The sequence below is a fragment of the Sturnira hondurensis genome, unplaced genomic scaffold (assembly GCF_014824575.4).
Source record: "Sturnira hondurensis isolate 20B ecotype Veracruz unplaced genomic scaffold, ASM1482457v3 Scaffold0025395, whole genome shotgun sequence".
Classification (NCBI taxonomy): domain Eukaryota; kingdom Metazoa; phylum Chordata; class Mammalia; order Chiroptera; family Phyllostomidae; genus Sturnira; species Sturnira hondurensis.
The window spans coordinates 400518-415625 of record NW_028098026.1 but is presented as its reverse complement, the minus strand read 5'-3'; the positions used below and the strand labels follow the sequence as shown (position 1 = coordinate 415625).

The following is a 15108-nucleotide window of genomic DNA, read 5'->3' as shown; positions in this document are numbered from 1 at the left end:
GATTCTGATGCAGGTGAATGTCAGGTGCTTCCTGTGACTGACCCTGGGCTACCTGTTTAGAACTACAAAACAATCCACAGTTTGTGGCTGCCTCTGCTTGGCCTGGGTACACATGTGGAAGTGGGGGCAGACAGTGTGCAAGCTACATGCTAAGGCCAGCTCCCATTAGCATCAAGCTGGTCAGCAAAGGACTCAAGATATCAGAGGTCCAAGATCTGCCTCTGCCTGCTGGCTGCTTGTTAAGCTCTGGCAGTAGATGAGTTGCATGAAGTAGGTTCTCAGTGAGTCACCAGGTAGGGGCTAGTGGCGTCCACAAGGGTGCCCACCAGGTTCATAGAGATTCAAACTCAGCACCAAAGCAGGGTCTGAGGCCACTCAGCAAAAGTCTCAGGATACACCAAGGCCAACTACCACCTGCCAGGGGCCTGTGGACCTTTGTGGTTAGGTAGGGTCTAGGCAGTCATCAGAATGAGGTCAGCAGAGTTCATCAAGCCCCAAAAGCCCACGATTTAGCCATGCAAAAGGAGGTCTCTGCACAGGGAAGTGGTACCATTTGGGCATATAAGGGGAAAATGGACCCCATCCTACAGCCACACAATTCAGTCTTCTCCATGGGTCTATCTATACCTCCCTGAGAGCCTTCCAAGACAGTCTTAACCATGGTCCCAGGCTGGCCAGAGTAAGCTGACAATTTTGCAAAGTGAAAATTGGACAGGGCAGGGCCACCATTAAATTGGGAGAGAAGGCATCCTTGTAACCATGAGGCTAATAAATCTCCTGTGAGGGCATGGCACTATGCTGGTGCACAGGGTTTGGCCCTCTTTAAATTCCTGACAGGTATTATAGAAAAAGAAGAACTGGATCCAGAGCCTGGCCACACCATTTCCTAACTCTGAGACCCTGGAAAAATCCCCTAGAGTCTCCTAGCCCCAGTGTTTCCATCTTCAAAGGGTTGCAGTGTTTCCATCTTCAAAGGGTTGCCCTGGGGGTCTCTTCCCAGGATAGCCTGAGTCTCCTGAAGGGGTTCAACATACAGCTAGTACCTAAGTAGTGTTTCTGGAACCAAAATGAAATAAAGTTTGAAGACTACAGTTGCAAAGTACTGCACGAATGTGAGGGATGGTAGTCAAACCAACACAGGCTCGCGAAACATTGAGACCTGGGATCCCGCTGACCTACAGGGCATAGGAAGACATGTCAGTGCATGAGTGAAGCCAGCCAGGTGTGGGACAACAGGGACTGCGGGGACTGTGGCACTTAGGGACATATAAGGAGCCCGTGCCACTTCAGAAGGGGCAGCTAGTGAGCCAAGTGTGAGCCCAATACTGTCAGTCACTCTGTGACAAAGTCAGGAATGACTGTTGTTATGTGAAATCAACCACAAGTCAAATAAGACATTCTGTGGACCAGATCCTGCCCACAGCTCAAAGTGGGAATAACTCATTGGCAGCTGGCCTGGGCTTAGGGCTAGAATCCCCCGGGGCCTTGCCTCTAAACAGGGCCCAGGAGAAGGTAAGGAGAGAGATGAAAGCCTCCCCCAAGGACAGGCCAGAAATCATCAGGATCTAGACAAGTATTTGGCTTTGGGGCATTTATTTCATGTCCCTTCAGTACAGACCCTGGAGCCAGGTATGGGGGAGAAGACCAGGTGGGGGATAGCAATAAATAACACAAACAGACGAAACTCCCCTCCAGACAGATGAGGTTAAAGGAGGTTAGAGGGGAGCCACAACTGTGAGGGTGAGGTGCTGGCAGGGTGGGGGTGGCTGGGAAGGAGAGGGAGGCCAAGCTCCCAGGACCTCACTGTCACCTGCCCCATCCCTTTCCTGCCCCAGTGCTCACTACTTTTGGGAGGAAGGGAGTCCACAGCCAGTGGGGGCCAGCGAGGGTCCTGAGGGGGTGGTCGCCAACAGGCTTCCCCCAGCTCCCTCACTTGACACGGATTTCGGCATATTCCGCCAGCTCCTCTGTCAGGGTGTAGCTGTCCTTGGTGGGTCGTTTTCCCAGGTCCGAGTGAGAAAAGCTCAGGTCCAGCTCTGGGCGCTCCCCACGAAGGCCCAGAAGCCTCCTCTCTGATCCCAGGCGCCTCTCACTCTATGAAGGGAAACAACCCATTAGAAAAGTCCGGTTCTGCCTTTTCCAGACATAAGGCTGGAGTGGCTTCCACCCTCATAACCCTGGAGTTGAGTCTCAAAGCCCCGTGTGAACCGTTTTTCTCAAGGACCCCCAGCCCAGCCAGCCCCACAGTCCCCACCCAGGTCCCACTCTGGGGCCTTTGCCCACACTGATCCCCTTTCATAACACCCTCCTCATTGTTGACCCTGAAATAGCCTATGAATTCAGTAAGTTCAGGGAGACTTCTTCTACATGGGAATTTGGGGGGCACACAATTCAATCCGTTAACACCTTCCCCGAGTCAAACCACCTCTTTGGATCCCACCTTTCCAAATATTTGTACATGCTTGGCTCTATGAGTCCTTACCCTATGTTTGGGTCTGGTGTGGTCCCCCCTCAATCTTGACAATCCTGAAGGTGTGGCTTTGGTTTCCCTTTCATTCTTTCCACCCCCACCCCCCCTTCACAAACACATGCGAGCCTTTGGACAGACACATAGAACAGTGGCCACAGATGGACAGAAGGGAGCAGCAATGGGACAGGAGTACCAGGCAGGGCAGACTTAACAGGGGACTGTCCTGGACTCCTGGCAGTGACACACACATGAATGACAGGCCCAAGGCCCAGAGGCAGGCACACTGAGGTCCCTCCAAACCTACCTCCGGGGCTGCTCATTCCAGGGTAGAGACCTCTCTGGACTATTGGAGAAGGAAATGCGGTCATAGACCCAGACGAAGGCTTCCCTTGGGCCTGAGCCCCATGGCCCCCTTCACAGTCTCAGCATAAGCATCCCCCCCAGCCCGTGTCCAAGCCAGCCCTCCGCCCTGCCTCCTTTTCCTTCCTGAGGAGCCTGGCCTCCCCTCTGGCACTTGGCCCCCCAGGCCCCCAGTGTTCTGGACGTCCAGGTTCTCCAGCTAGCCTGGAGCCACAGGCCGCTGCGCCTTACCTCATACTTTTCCGGTGCCCCAGAGATGCGGAAGTCACTGCTGAACAGGACTGGGGGGTTGTTCCCTGCTGAGAAGCTGGGGCTCTCTGTCACGTTCTTTCTGCAGGGCAGGACATGGAGGCCCAAGTGGGACTCCCAGGCCTCCAATCCCTCTCTATTTTTGCATCCCCATCTACCTTAGGAGTTTGGCCCAAGGGACCCCACATTTGTTCCCATCTATCTCTCCATGACAAAGCAGATGGCTCTTCAAATGACCAGCCTCCTCCTGTCCACCACCGCCCATCTCTCCCCTGCTTTGTGGCTGAGGGTGAGCCACCTAGCTCCGGTCTCTGACACTTTTCAGGACCCTAGCCTAGCTTCTCCGTGTTCTCTTTATACGCCCTGGGTCTGTGTGTCCCTCTTGCTGCCAAGACGTGGAGCAGAGAGATTAATTCGTTTTGGGGGGAGAGCCACAAGGAAGAAAATTAACAGCACAGTTGTGGCAGGTAGGTGTGGTTTGGGGCTAGAGATGGTTTTTGTTGCCACACGTGTGGCATTGGCCCTGGCTGTCTTTCCCCGTCATACCTCTTGGAGAGCAGGAGATCATCGCCGAGAAGGTGGGGGAACAGGAAATGGTGGCTGGACAGTGCTTGGCTCAGACACTGGCACACGCATAGGGCCCCTTTCTCCTCCATCCAGCTGAACATTCATTCTCAGCAGAATACACCCTCCCCTGCCCTCCCTCACCCATCCCTCAGCCCCTCACCCCACTCCCAGGTCAGCCCACTCACTTTCTGCGTGTCTGGGTAATGTAGCAGACGATGGCAATTAGGATGGCAAAGGCAACAACGGCTCCCACAGGCCCAATCTTGGCCCACATCAGGCGGTCTGAGAATACAGAAAACCCAGGTGCCCTCAGGGCTGCTGGTGGGAGTGAAGACACCTGGGTTCCTAGGAGATGGGTGGGGACATTAGCGATAGTGAAAAATAGTTGGCACATTCTTACACTGACTGACTAGTCTGGAGGGTCTAGTGTAGGCAAACTTGCGGCAGCCTCTCCTTACCCACCAGGAGGGCCTCTTTACCATTGGATCAACCCATATAACCTGACCCATGCTCAGTGGCTGATGGTCAGTCAGCTTTGGGGAGAGAACCCTGGATCCAAAAAGAGCCCCTCTGTTCCTGTGGCTCCCAGCCCCAGGCCACACCACTCACGGGCTCCCTGGAAGGGCAGCTCCAGGCTCTTGGTGCCATAGAGGTTTCGGGAGGTACAGATGACCCGTGGCGGAGCCTGGGCCTGTCCCCGCAGCGTAAGAATGCTGGTGAGCAGGAGGCCACTGCGCTCAGAGTACACAAACTCCCGCTCTGTCTCGTTCACCGTCACGTTGCGGGAGGGCAGCTCAAAGGCCACAGAAGGTTCTGGGTTGGATTTCACCACGCACAGGCATTGCACTGTGTCTCGGGCTGCTGCACAGTGAGACTCCAGAAGGATCACGGGAGCAACTGTGGGACAAAAATCAAGACTTAGGTGGACTGTAGACAACTTGTGAATTCTGCTGGCTCCCCCTTGTGGACAACTAGAAGCCAGGACTCCGTGGCTGAGGGTGAAGAGCAGGGTGGTAAGCTCTCAGAGAAATGATCTGCACTCCCCCTTTGCACTATCCCTGTGCACCCTTTCTACCGTAGTTCACCTCGTAAAACGTAAATCCCACCAGGACATTCCCTGCTCAAACCTGTCTTCCAATTGCTCTGTGTCGCAGCATACAGTTCAACTTCATTTTGAAAAAGATTTTATTTATTTATTTTTAGAGAGAAGGGAAGGGAGGGAGAAAGAGAGAGAAACATCTATGTTCAAGAGATACATCCGTTGGTTTCTCTCTCACACCCCCCCNCTGTTAGGGCCTCTCCCCCCCCCCCCCCCCCCCCCCCCACTGAGCAACTGGTCCTCAACCCAGGAATGTGCCCTGACTGGGAATCAAACAAGCAGCCTTTGGGGTTCTAGGCTGGTACTCAATCCACTGAGCCACACCAGCCAAGGCTAAAATCCAACTTCTTTGTCTTTATCCACAAGGCCTTGTGGGAACTAGCCACTCTCTGACCTTTTCTTACCCTGAAAGGCTTATTCCTTTCCAGTCATACTGGCCTCCCTGCTGTTTCTCAGGTTTATAGAGCTTTTCCCCACCCAGTTATCTGTATTTCTCTCTCAGCCTGGAGGACTCCCTGATGGCACCGTCCCCTCCCGCTCCCTCACTCCGTGAAGGTGCTCCCCAGACACTCTGACCCTCTCTTGCTTCACTTACTTCACTCCCTGTCCCACTAGGTTTTCTCTCCAGCACTCATTTCTACCCAGGTTATACACTGATATGGCTTGTCTCTCTTTTCCATGAAGACAGGCTCTCTTTCTGTCTCCACTCTGTTGCCCACACTTAAAATATGCCTTTCAAGTAGCAGAGCTCTGGAAAGACTTGTGGAGTGGGCTATTGAAATCTGCTGGCTCCCCCTTCAGGCCATCCTGCAGATGGTCCTGCTGACTCCCTAGAGCCGGTCAGGCATGCGCCTTGACCCTCACGTCCTCACAGTATTCTCCAGTGCTGCCCTCCACCCAAGACCATTCAGTTGAGCTTTGCTTTGCTGCCATTTGTATTTTTTAAATGGTATAGGTATGATAATTTTCTTTAATTTTCCAAAATATGAAATTACAATAGAACTTTGAATGTTGTTTTCAAAACTATATTCTTGCCCTGGCCAGTGTGACTCAGTGACTTGAGTACTAGCCTGCCACACAAAAGGTCGCTGGTTCAATTCCCAGTCAGGGCACATGCTTGGGTTGCGGGCCAGGTCCCCAGGAGGGGGCATGTGAGAGGTAGCCAATCAATGTTTCTCTCCCTCTTTCTCTGTCCCTTCCCCTCTCTCTAAAACTAAATAAATAAAATCTTTTTTTTTAAAAATTATATTCTATTTCTTTTCTGGAGAGACCAGCACTCCGCTCTGCTCACTCTAGCCTGAATTCTGGTTCTCAGTTCTAACCAGAACTCACTTACACACAGACAAAACACCCCCTGGCTCCCCAACCCCACTTATTTTCAATTTGAAACAAAAAAGAATATGCAAGTAACAGTGAGGGGCCAAGAGTCACATGACCAGGCATATTCTCAAGAGAGATGATTCTAATTGGAACCTCAGGGCATACATGTATCTAAGTCTAGTATCTACCCCATATACACAAAGTATACACCCCAATTCTGTTTAGGCACACATGCACCTTGCTTGGTGTAATGTCACCGAATTAACACAATGCAGAGCAAATCAATAATAACGAACCTGAGCTCACAGCAATTAAAAAATGTAAGAAACCCTTTTATTCCAGACTGCCCCGCTGATGCTCCTGTGACGACGTCTGCCCTAGACGCTGCGGGAACGCCAGCACTCTGCCTGCACATGCTCAGCCTCTTCGAAGCTCCGCAGGCGACCTGGGAGACCTGTGAGGCCCAGTAGACTCTAACTGTACCCCAAGTGACCTTCATTTCTCCTTAGTGAAGGATTAATGGTAACACACCCCTGCTTCAGGGGCAGCGGAAGGGCTTAGCCGAATAACATCTGTGGAGGTTATGGTCATGACCCAGAGGAGGTCCTTAATGCCCATTTGCGGCCACCATTTCCATTATGCGGGGGAGAGGGGGGCGAGCCTGTGACTGACAATGCACAGGAGATGGTGTTACGTGTATCTATACTGGCTGCCATCAGGCTCTCAGAGGGTTCTGGGTCTCAAACTTAGGGACCACCGGCTTGAAGTGTGACGGGGGGCAAAGGGTAGAGCAGAAGAGGGAAGCAGGGCCCAGAAGGGTGCATATGGAGAAGACAGAGCATGGCACAACCCACATGCAGCGATCACACTGGATGCTGTGAGTGAACAGAGACCAGAAGGAATGTGGCCAAAGACTGAAAGGTTAGTGAAGGAGTGGACAACCATGGCATTGCCCTGGAAGATGGCGCTCCAGGAACAATCTATAGCTACCATGGACTGATCATCGCCATGCACACAGAATATTGAATAGGGACTATGCTCAGCATCTTCTGGGAACCTTGTGCGGTGGGGACCATTGTAAGCGGAGGAGCTGAGACGGGGAGTAGTGAAGTTTGGAGGCCAGAGGTCGGGTCAGAGCTGAGGAGGCAGCAGGAGCAATGGAAACACGGAGGTGACATTCCAGAGGGAGTGGCTGCAGGAGGGAGATCAAAACTGTGACTTGGCAGCTACAACCCAGGATGGTGGACAGGGTGGGGGCTGTGGTGGTGTTGCCTACAGAGAGGAGATCAGGACAGGCGCTAGCTGGCAGTGGAATAAGGAGTTTTATTTCCATAGCGGTTAGCTTTTCCTGTTGCATTGTCCCATCTTGCTGGCTCTACTCTGTCTGTTAATAAGCTTGGCTTCCCCGTGGTCCTGTCCTCCACCTCCCACTGAGCACACAGCTCTTTGGGCATGAAAGTGCTTGACCTCTGACTGTATTTTGATGTAATAATGCGGGAGGAAGTCGATTTGGGGCAGTACAGAAGAGTGGGACCAGACCTCCTGGATTTTAATCTTAACGTCTGCCATTTTCTAGCTCTGTGACCTTGGTCAAGTAGCATAACCTCTCAGGGCCTCAACTTCCTTCTCTGGAAACGAAGGACAATAGAGAACCTCCCACGTACGGAGGATGAGGATGAAATAAGTGGGTCCGGATACAGAGCTTCCAACAGTGCCTGGTACAAGCAACGCTCCACAAGGGTTAGATGTCATGGTTATTATTTGAGTTAATGTAAAGGAACAGTGGCCACATCACACCAGCTCGGGATGACTCAGGTAACCCCAGGCCTGGCTGTCTGGTTTACAAGGATCCAGAATCTCCCTGGTCAAAAGCACACTCTAGGAATGTGTAGACACTGTTCTCAGGTGGAACTTGTATTTTTTTTTTTTTGCTGTGGATTCTGCTTTCCTGCCTTCCCCATGCTTGTCTGCTGGTGCAAAGCTAACCCTTGGTTGGGATACGTGGGTACCTCCCGTTACCCAGATGTCCCCCATGGAAACATCTCCCTCAGACTGGAGGGCAGATACAAGCCCTGCCAGCTCTCAGCAGGAGAAGGGGAGAGAAAGGGGGGTACTTACACTCTACAGATAGGTTGAAGGCAGTGGCTCTCTGGCCATACTGGTTCTCAGCCACACACCAGTACTCGCCATCATCCTCAGGTGTGACAGCAGGCAGCTGCAGCTGCAGCTCACTCTCGTAGATGACTGTGGCCAGGATCTGCTTCTCTTTGAAGATGGTGAGAATAGGATCTGGGTTGCTCTGTGTGGAGCACAAGATGGAGACTGTCTCCCCCTCCACAGCCACCACTGTCCCATTCACTGTCGGCTTCCAGGGTGCATCTGGGGCCAGAACAACGGACAGATGATCAGAAGCCAGCAAGTACCTCTTCTGCCAGCCAACTCCCATCCCCTACCATGTGACCCCAGACTCCCCAACCCAAGCACACCAGCTCAGGATGGCTCAGGTAACCCCAGTCCTGGCTGTCCTGTTTACGAGAACAAGGACTCTGCAGCTAGAATGCTTGGGTTTGAATCTGGGCCCTGTCCTTTCCAGCTGTGTGTGGGCCCAGGTCCTAACTTCTCTGGGACTCATTTTTTATCTAGGAAATGCGCTTAATAATAGTTCCAACTTGCCCTGGCCAGATGGCTCAGCTGGTTGGAGTATCGTCCCATACACCAAAAGGTTGCGAGTTTGATTCCTGGTTGGGGTACATATGGGAGGCAACCAATCGAAGTTTCTCTCACATTGAAGTTTCTCTCTTTCCCTCCCCTCCTTCCTCTCTCTCTAAAATCAATAAATATTTCCTTGAGCGGGGATTTAAAAATGACAGTAATCGCCCCTACTTCACAGGGGTCACTGTCACTAAGTGACAAGCACTCCTCTGGCCTGAACGAAGTAGACGAAGATCCCTGCCAATGCGGGCGGATGTTGTGTAAGTGAATAAAATACATCGCTGGCAAACTGGGCATACGTGCTTTGGAGAAAAATGAAGGGAGGGATGGAAAATCAGGGGAGTTACAGTTTTAGCTAGGATAGTAAGGAAAGGTTTCTGTGAGAGAAGCAAGAGGTGGGAGGAGCCGGCTTCCGGGATGCCTGGGGCATGAACATTTGTGTAAAGCAGTCAGAAAGTGCTGAGCAAATGTTGGCTGTAGCGGTCATTATTATTATTCCCAGCCCTGGCATTTTGCCCCAATAAGCATTTGTGAATGAATAAATGAATGAATGACCTCTTCTGGGTTCCTAGCTAAGAATCCTGTCTGACTAGCCCTCCCCTCCAGGGCCCCATAACATACTGGTGTGCGCAAGGGCCTGGGTGAGGCCTGGGTCCCCCCCAGCCCTCCCATTAAAACTACAGTGGGGCTCATTTTCAAATGCAGATTCCAGGGCCAGGCCCAGATCTACTACTAGGTCAGGCAGGGCGGCCCCAAGAAACTGAATGTAACCATGTGTCTTTTATTCCTGTTCTGGGGGTAAGGCGGTGCAGAGTAGGTGTTCACTAGACACCTGTGCAAAGAATGAAGAAGTGCCTTGACCCATAGCACTCTTCTCCGTCTTCGCCTCCACCGCTGTTCTGTTCCTGACACGCCCCGAACCCGCCCAGCTCCGGCCCAGCCCTGCCCCACCCTGCCGGGGGCCAGGCCCCTTTCCCCCTTAATTCTGCTCAGCAGCCCCAGTGCCAGGCAAGTGTGCGCACAGGGTGGCCACTCACACATGACGCTGAGCCCCACGGTGCGGTTGTCCTGGCCGTAGGCGTTCTCTGCCAGGCAGGCGTAGACGCCGTCCTCCCCAGGGGTCACCTCTTCCAGCTCCAGGAACAGGCTCTCGGCCACGGCCTCCTGGAGCACGGTGCCATCCCGCATCCAGGTCAGCAGCGGCAGCGGGTTGCTGTCAGCCCCACAGACCAGGCTGACGTGGGAGCCCTCGATGGCCTCCACCGAGGAGTTCATCTCCACAATCACAGGCGGGTCTGAGGCCCGTGACACAGTGGGGTCAGCTGGCACATGCCGCATGGCTGCGGGGCCCCGCATCTCCCCCCCACAGCGCCCCCCTCCAGCCGCCGGGCCCGCACCCAAGCTCACACTTGACGTCCAGACTGGCGTAGCCCTCGAACTGCAAGGTGGTGTTGGGGAAGGAGGCCTGGCAGCCGAGCCGGTGGCCGTTGGCCTCTCTAGTGGGCACGAAGTGTAGCAGTGACACCTGCACCCAGGTGCCCTCGTCCTCGCGCAGCCGACCCAGAACGGTGGGCTCCCCGAGACCATTGTGGCCCAGCCAGCTCAGCTCTGGGCGAAGCTCTGGGCAGTTGTCAGGCACCATGCAGCTGACTTCCACTTCCGTTCCTGCCACCACCTCGGGGGGGACCACGATGTTGGGGGTGTCTATGTGAGGTGGGGAGAAGGAGGACTGAGGAAGCAGGCACCCCCACCTTGCCCAAGTCCAATCCTGGTATCTGGTCCCCTCCCCTCGGAAACAGAATTCCCTGAGACCCAGAAGCCCAACCACAGAAGTGACAGTAACGGACTGGACGGGTCTGAGCACTTTACAAGTGCTGAGCTTGCCAGTCCTTCCAGACATGCTGTCAGGACACTGAGGCCACAGCTGGTAAAACTGAGCTTCAGACCCTGTCACTGTCGCTTCGTCATCTGTGTGTCTCACGCTGTGGCATAGTCCTTACGAACCCTGTCTCCTCCCCATGTTTGTTTTGGTTGACTTCCAAGGGCGTTGGGGGGGCATGCACTTGTGGCACTCGTGTGCGGGGAGGAGTCTCTTTCCGCATCAGGATCAGGGTCACAGACTGGCCTCGGAGATGCTGATGGGGAGCCTAAATCTAGGACCTCCAGGTAGGGAGCTTCTGAGAAACTAGGCAGCAGAAACGCCTGAAATCGAGCAGTCGGCCCTGCTCTCACTGTCAAATGGAACCCAGAGCTGCATTTTATTTGGCCTAAATTTAGGAATTAAAAAATATATATATGAATCAGCAGCTAATGCTTAGGAATTAGGAGATCACAGGGAAACTCTGGTTTCTTTTGAAAATGTGTTCTGCCTAGTAGCAACGGCTCCGCGTTCTGCCCCAGCGCCTGGCACATGGCATCCGGCTCTGCTCTGAGCCCTTGACAACCACTCATTCACTGAGCTTTAAATGCTGCTCTTACCCCATTTTACCGAAGAGGGAACCAAGGCTCAGAAAATGTAATTCTCTGCCCAGCGAACACAGGGGTCAAGAGGTCTTGCCCCTAATCCCCTGGGCCCACTGCCTTTTCCCCAGGTGTTTCTAGAAGAGTAAGAGCATTCCTTTTCCTCAGAGGGCAGCAAGGCTGTTTGGGGGCCCGCTATGCTAGTGTTTGCCATCTGCCTGGTGTCTGTGGGCACTGGGCTTTGCACCCCGCAGTCTAAGGAACGAGACCCTGGGCCTTCGCTGGAGAGACCTCCCTGGAGAGGTGCTTGGGAGGACTTCCTGCTGCACTCCTGCCTGCCCCAGGGATGCCCTTGCCCCACTGCTGGTGCAGCCTCCGGGGGACTCACTGATGATGTCCAGGACGCTGTGCTCAGAGAAGGTGTACTGGTTGTAGCCCCCTAAGTCCCCGCGGAAGTAGTACTTGCCGCCGAGCTCAGGGCTGAGGTTGCTGAGCAGGAGGGTGCAGTTGCGCAGGCCCAGGTCCCCCAGGAGGCGGCTGCGGCCCTGGAAGCTTTCATGGACAACTTGGGTGCGTGACTTGAAGACCACTGGGGGGTAGTTTTTCGGGTAGGGGCTATTGAAGTACCAGACGCCATGCACAATGGCAGGCCGCAGTTCGTCAGGGAAGTCGAAGCGGCAGGGGATGGAGACGCACGTGCCCTCGAAGGCCGAGATGGACGATGGCATCCAGGCACCCCAGTGGCCACCTCGAGAGGCTGCGGGGGAGCAGGACTGCTGAGGCCGCGGGCCGTGTCCTGACGGAATCACCCCTTCCCCGCCTCCATCACCTTCTCACAGTCTGAGGCATCTGGGGACCTACAGAAACAACCCCAGCCTGCTTGGGGCCAAGACCCCAGACCCCCAGCCACCCCCATCCCCCAGCCATTACCTGCAATCATAATCCAAAACAGAGGCAGTGTTGTGAGGAATATCATTTTGTACAGCAGGTGAGTGACAGCTAGAGAAGGAAGAGGAGGGGGTTAAGGGCCAGGAGAGCCCCCAGGAGGGGCTCCCAGTTAAGGCTTCAGGAGGGGGCTTGTTCGGATGGTGGGTGTTGCTGCTATTAACATGTATAACTACAGACATTTGTGTGGCATTCACCATGCACCACTCCTCAGCGCTTTGCTCGGCTGTGTTATTTCCTTTGATCTCTTTGAGGTAGGTACAATTATTACTGTACCCTCATTTTATAGCTGAGGCCCGGAGAATTTAAGTAAGTTGCCCATGGCCACGCAGCTGGTAAACAACAGCTAGGATTCAAGCTCCATCTACCTGGCTCCAGGTTTGCAGACTTAACCACCCAACTGTCCTGTCTCTGTGTGGTCCTAACATGCTGACAATGATCTTCACCACCTTTGTGCCCCTGCGGGTGTCCAGAAGTAAGGACAGAGCCAAGGCTGAAGCAGCAGCAGGAAGAAGGGGGAGCCAGGAGGAAGGAACGCTGCCCCTCACCTCGGACTCCCTGAGTTGGGAATGCCTTCTGGTCCCCCTCGAAGATGTCAGCCAGCCACCCTGGAACAAGAGGCAGGCAAGTGCGAGAGGTTGGAGGCCTGAGCACCCCCTGTCCCTCTCTTTTAGCATCTGCTGGGAGTTGTGGCCTGCTCTAAGGCCACGTGGATGCTTGGGACTCTCCCACAGCCTGGGAGCTACTCTATGTGGGATCAACGCCTCCCATACCTCCCCCTAAAACTGCCATGGACGACTGTGGGAAAGGAAAGGAGAGTGACAGAGCATTGAGGCGGGGAGAAGGATGTGGTGAGTGGGGTGAGGCCTGGGGGTGGCAGGCAGGGACCCAGTGCCATCAATGACTGGGTTTCACAGCATCAACATTCCCAACATGCCGTGTGAATTCCTGCCACCCGCTCCCACCCCACAGACAGCCCCTGCTGTCTCCACCCTCAGCAGAGGCCAGTGCCTGGCACAAAAGAGCCCTGTTCCCTCAGGGGGAGGGTGCTGCCTCTTGGAGGACTCCTGGGGTAGTAGGTGGGGTGAAAGAAAAGTTGTCACTTCTAACTGGGCTCTCCACGGGGCCAGGAAGGACCAGCAGTTGGGAGGTAGGGAGACCCTGGCATCTGGCGGCTCTGTCAGTCCCCTCAGAGTCACCACCCTCTTCTCACAGACACAGATGCGGACCTAGTCAGTCACATGCAAACGCTGCTATGAAATACGATAGACCCAGACCCAGCTGGAGGAGCAGGCTTGGGCGGCAGAGGCTCGTGCAGATACCTGATCAGGACCCCGCACACGCACGCAGGCACTGTAACCCCGGCGCCCACAGTCGTCGAAGCGGACACGCACGGCCTTCCCCCTGCCCACCTCACACCTGCGTGGACGTGGGTGCAGCATTCAGGCAGGCACGTGGCCCTGCCTCCGTGCCCTGCTCACAAAGACACTCCGACTTGTACACCCACATCAGGGAGTCGCTAAGGACAGACCCGCCCAGATACATGCTGATGGACACAGGGCTGACACCACCCTGGCGCCTGTGCTGGGAAGGTGCCGGAGACAGATGCAGGGCCTGAGCAGACACGTGAAACGATCATGTAGACCAAGCTTTCTGAATGGGGGTGAACACTGGTTCTGGGGGTGGGGGCAAGAAAGGTCAGTTTTGCCAGTGATTTGTGACTCTCTCCAGGGCCTCAGTACACAAACATACATACAGCCTATCTATAGTCGTGAGATTCATAGGGGGAGTGGGGCTTAGGAAAAACAGGTCTAAAAGTTTTCCTTAGTGGGGTGTAATGACAAAAGGTTGACAAACACGGATATAAATTAAGACCACCCCAGGAGAGGTACACACGCACACACACACACACACACACCCCGAATCTGCCCCAAACTTGGAAACCCCAAGGCAGCTGTTGCCGCATAACCTCCACCACAAGGGGTGCTGAGGGGGTCCCTTGGTTCTCTCTCTGCAGTTTCTTCCCAAAGTACTGTCACTGTCCTGCCATGGTCTCAGCTCATTCCCAAGTCCTAAAGAACACTCCCACCCCCCCAACATCCTAAATTAGCGGCAGTTCACAGGAACCACCCTCGCTTTGCACATGCTTCGAGGGCCCCTGCTCCACCCTCTCAGTCCCGGCCCTCGGCTCCCACCCCGTCGCTGGCCCCTCTTGGCTGCTGTGTACTCACCAGGATGCTCCTGTGTCTGCACCCTCTGCTCCTCAGCCCAGCTCAGAGTCCTCTGACCTCCCAGGGTCTAGGCCCCCACTTGCTGGCCCCTCCCCTCCTCCAGGGTGCCAGGGGCCGCCTGCCTCCAGGGCCCAGCTCCTCCCTGTCCTCCAGGGGGAGGGGGGCACAAAGGGGCCCTTGTCATCACCGCTCCACTAGGCAGCCTGATGCCTGGGTTCTACTAGCTCCTTCCTGGAGGGGGTGGGGGGCGCTGCCTCACTTGCTCCCCTCCATCCTCCATCGCTTTGCACCCTGGTTCTGAGTCCCTGGGAGGGCATTCTAATAGCTCTGAGCATCTCAGACTGAGAGACGGAAGGCATTGTCCCCAGCATCCAGGGAATCTCAGTGGCAACAATAGGTATAACCCTGGTCATGAGAGGCAACAGAGGCTGGTGTGGGTGGGAGGAGGAGGCTTCAGTGTCACCCCCACCCTCGCTTACAGTCACTTCCCTGGGTCACATTTGGTGCTGCATCTGGTCTATTTTCTTCTGGGCTCTTCTTGCTGTCAAAATGATCTCAGGTATTGACTATCCATTTTCATGAGAGCATGACCTTCAAAGGGTAAGAGCTTTGCCTGCTTAGTGCCAATCTATCCTGTTGTAGAACCGCTCCTGGCACAGTGAAGCTTCATAAATGCAGAGGGGATGCATGAATGC

The 15108-nt window shown here is 54.4% G+C and overlaps 1 protein-coding gene across 2 annotated transcripts; it reads right to left on the bottom strand.

Moving 5' to 3' along the window:
- Positions 1 to 1576: 1576 nt before the first annotated feature.
- MAG (myelin associated glycoprotein) lies at positions 1577 to 14471 on the bottom strand. 2 transcript variants are annotated; one of them, XM_037039668.1, is made up of 11 exons: positions 14414 to 14471; positions 12731 to 12790; positions 12168 to 12236; positions 11626 to 11994; positions 10185 to 10481; positions 9815 to 10072; positions 8184 to 8444; positions 4256 to 4543; positions 3832 to 3928; positions 3062 to 3161; positions 1577 to 2094 (listed from the first exon to the last, which is right to left on the bottom strand). In XM_037039668.1, the coding sequence occupies exons 3-11, from the start codon at positions 12211 to 12213 to the stop codon at positions 1930 to 1932; spliced, it is 1881 nt and encodes a 626-aa protein (XP_036895563.1). In that variant the 5' UTR covers positions 12214 to 12236; positions 12731 to 12790; positions 14414 to 14471; the 3' UTR covers positions 1577 to 1929. The 2 variants fall into 2 exon arrangements, with proteins under 2 accessions (XP_036895563.1, XP_036895562.1); XM_037039667.1 differs by lacking the exon at positions 14414 to 14471 and adding an exon at positions 2775 to 2813 and having other exon boundaries at positions 2024 to 2094; positions 12731 to 12779.
- Between the last annotated feature and the right edge of the window lie 637 nt (positions 14472 to 15108).

What these genes read in the sequence shown, in the direction of transcription:
- MAG (XM_037039668.1), bottom strand. Translation starts at nt 12,213, where the DNA reads ATGATATTCCTCACAACACTGCCTCTGTTTTGGATTATGATTGCAG. An exon ending in CGCCAGTCTGGACGTCAAGT is followed by an intron (nt 10,073 to 10,184) that starts GTGAGCTTGGGT and finishes CACGGGCCTCAG; the next exon opens with ACCCGCCTGTGATTGTGGAG. An exon ending in GGGCACCGGAAAAGTATGAG is followed by an intron (nt 2,095 to 3,061) that starts GTAAGGCGCAGC and finishes TTCCCTTCATAG; the next exon opens with AGTGAGAGGCGCCTGGGATC.